This window comes from Coffea arabica, chromosome 5c, assembly GCF_036785885.1.
Source record: "Coffea arabica cultivar ET-39 chromosome 5c, Coffea Arabica ET-39 HiFi, whole genome shotgun sequence".
NCBI classification, from domain to species: domain Eukaryota; kingdom Viridiplantae; phylum Streptophyta; class Magnoliopsida; order Gentianales; family Rubiaceae; genus Coffea; species Coffea arabica.
Genome location: NC_092319.1, coordinates 36,831,659 through 36,834,914, shown reverse-complemented (window position 1 = coordinate 36,834,914; position 3,256 = coordinate 36,831,659). Strand labels below are relative to the sequence as shown.

Here is a 3,256-nt window from a genome sequence, read left to right as displayed (position 1 = left end):
ATGGCAGACTTCAAGGAAAAGCGATGGTGTAGGTTTTTTAATATGTTATTTTAGAAAATGGGTCCGTGATCCCGATTTTGTTAGGAATTGTTGGGGTATGTAGATTGTTAATTTTGATTGCCAAGCTTTCATTTGAGCGATCAGCTTCTAAAAGGTCAGAGAGGCTGTTGAGTCTTGTATTTGGGGTTCTTGGGTTTTTCTGGGGCCTCGCGATTGTTTTGGAGATGGTTCCCGGTTGGGGTCTTGATTTTGATTTTGAATCGTTGGACGGATTTGGGAAGTTCTTTATTGCTGTTCTAATGGGCTGCATTGTGGGTCTCTTTTACATCCCAGCTACGAGGAATGCTCGTGCCTTTTGGCTTGGAACTGATCAGATTCGTTCTAATTTGTCCATAATTTCCTGTGGATGGTTTGGAAGAATGCTTCTTTATGGCAATTACTTGTTAGTTGTATTCACTTCCACGCTTTGGGTTGTCCCGTTTATTGAACTCCTCGTATGCGATAAATCTGATGGAATCAAAGGGCTTCATTCCAATGGTAGGAACAGATATACTGAGGAGTTGATAGGTAGATTGGGCATGTTGCGATCAGATTTCTACAAGTTCAGGGTTTGGTGCATGTTCAGTTCTGGTATTTTGCAAATTTTGTCTTTGCGGCCAAATGTGCAGATGTTTTTAAATGAAGCGGTACTGTGTTGGTACCAGAGATTGCATGCCAGTAAGGTCCCTGACTTGGATTATAGCAGGGCAAAAGTTTTCTTGCACAACCATTACATGTTTCTTGTAGTTCTGCAGTTCTTTGCGCCTGCCGCGATTGCACTTCTCCTTCTTGGATTATCCCATATTGATGTTAACTTGCTGGCAGATTTCAAGTTGCCATGTAATCTACTGCCTTGCTCTGCTTTGGTCAAAGAAATGGCCTTGTTTCTGGCTTGGTGGATAACTTTTGTTTGGGCTATATTTACGTCAGTGAGCCTTACTCTTTATAGGCGTGGTTTCCTGTTCGTTTCTTGACAATCCCTGCTCTTCATTGGTGTGCTTTGTGTCTGTTCCTTCAGGACAGAGTTGATTGTTTTCTGGTTTCATATGCAGCCATGTGATTGGTCGACTAAGGAGAGTTTGTAGCAACAATTGTTATATGAAAACCATGGCCCTCTCATTCTGCGTTGACTAGTTACAATTTTCCAATGAGCATTAACATTTCTAACAGGTTTTATTCATAATCTTACTTATTTTTAGATTGAGGACAGCTTTGTAGAAACATGTATTGTATTAAAACCATGGCCTTATCATTCTGCATTGATGAGTTGCAATTTTCTGGCAAGCTGTAACATTTTTCACAGGTTTTATTTGCAACATTCTTCATAATGCCAGTTTGTATTTTATTTCACTCCGCTTGGGTAATTCAATGAGGCAAGACATCTTTGACAATGCATAATTTTCTTAAATAATTTAGGATTGAAAATTTGCTTGCTTCTGATATTCTTCTTCATGTTAATGTTCAAGTGATAACTAATTATGGTTGATTTGGGGTTATGATCTCGGCATTGTGAGGGTAAATTTTTTATAGTCCTACTATGGTAATGCTTTAGCAAGCTAGAGGTTCTTGAATCTGATCCTTATCTGACTTACAGTAATATATTTACGTAATGTTTGTTAATGGCAACATGGGCTTAGAAGTAGGTTTTTCAACTGTTTTAGCTTTAAGAAGTTGACCGGTGAGTGGAAGAAACAATTATTCTTAGCTGTGTTGAAGTCATTAAGGGGAAATGTAGAGTGTTGGCCTTTGAATAATGTACCATTACAGGTTAAAGTACCTCTTTTTTTTTCTCTTCTTCTGGTTATTTTCATCTCTGTTTTGTCAATTGCCTTTTTCTTGCATTTTTGGTCAATTTAACAATCGCAAGAAAAACTCTATTTGACAATATATTGGTATCTCTTCAGGTGAAATCTGGAACTCTATTTGACAATGTATTGGTATCTGATGATCTTGAATATGCTAAGAAGTTGGCTGAAGAGACATGGGGCAAGCATAAGGATGTATGTGGAATTTTTTTTCCCCAAGTGATGCACAAAAAATAAAAAGGTTTAAATTACTTTCGTCTGCTTGTTGACACATGAAAATGTTCATGTTGTAGGCTGAAAAAGTTGCTTTTGATGAGGCAGAAAAGAAGAGAGAGGAGGAGGTGCTTTTCATTAATTCTCCTCTGTTGCATGATGTCTTGAGTACATTTGAATTCCATTTCTGTATAGTTTGGACTTTGGACTTCCTTTATACTGCATTATTTGAACAGTGATCATTTGATTATGAAGAGACAACTTATATCTCAAACTCCTGTTTGATTTTGTTTCAGGAAGCAAAGGATGACCCAGTCGATTCTGATGTAAGTTCCTGACTAAAATATTGTTCTCAAAAGAGACTCTTTTTGCTCCAGATTTTATCTGTGATATGTTCTTATTACATGCACTTTCTTAATGGAAAAAACTTGTTCTTTTAGGCTGAGGAAGGCGATGATGATGATGCTGCTGATGAAGCAGATAGTGATGATGCAGACGCCAAATCAGAAACAAAGGAAGATGTTACTGCCGCAGCTGAGGAAAATGTTAAAGTAAGGGCTTTGTCTGATCCTTCAGTGCTGAGTTAACCATGATGATTTGTTATCAGAAATTTCAATTGTTTTAACTCTCTTACTTCCACCCTTTTGCAGGACGAGCTGTAGGAAAATACGTGCGAGTGCTGTGGTTGGCCCAACATGCTGCTGCGAAGAAGAGCTTTGTTGGCAATTGAGCTCTCGACATTTTTCATTTTTCTTTTGGCTTTTAGCTGTAGAATTGCTGTTTAGGGAAAAAAGATATTGGCTTTTGGCTTTTGGCTTTTGGCTTTGAGTATCTTTGTGCTTTATACCGTTGAAAAATGGTTGAAAAAAAAAGTAGCAACTACAGTCACAAAGCTGCTTTTGGCAACTTTCTTGTAAGAAAATCATTTAGTTGCATTTGATCGTCTTTGGTAAGGGGTCGATGGTTTCTAATTAAAGAAGTTACTTGTTTATGACAAAATGGGCACTCTTTTCTTATAATGGAAAAAAGTCATAAAGAGTTGGTGTTTTATTGAAAATGAGTTTATTTTTATTTTATCCGATAAACAAATTCCTTTTTACTTTCAAAATGGGTACTCTGTTCTTATGATGGAGGAAAGTCATAAAGACCTGGTGTTTTATTGAAAAAATGAATTTATTTTTATTTTATTTGATAAATAA

General features: G+C 36.9%; 2 protein-coding genes across 2 annotated transcripts; both read left to right on the top strand.

Moving 5' to 3' along the window:
- Positions 1-1,013, top strand: LOC113689363 (uncharacterized). Its single transcript, XM_027207146.1, has 2 exons — positions 1-28; positions 145-1,013. Exons 1-2 carry the CDS (start codon positions 1-3, stop codon positions 1,011-1,013), a joined length of 897 nt encoding a protein of 298 aa, XP_027062947.1.
- A 915-nt stretch (positions 1,014-1,928) lies between these two features.
- On the top strand, positions 1,929-2,885 carry LOC113689361 (uncharacterized). Its single transcript, XM_027207145.2, has 5 exons — positions 1,929-2,039; positions 2,138-2,185; positions 2,354-2,383; positions 2,498-2,608; positions 2,708-2,885. The coding sequence occupies exons 1-5, from the start codon at positions 1,969-1,971 to the stop codon at positions 2,883-2,885; spliced, it is 438 nt and encodes a 145-aa protein (XP_027062946.1). The 5' UTR covers positions 1,929-1,968.
- Positions 2,886-3,256: the final 371 nt, after the last annotated feature.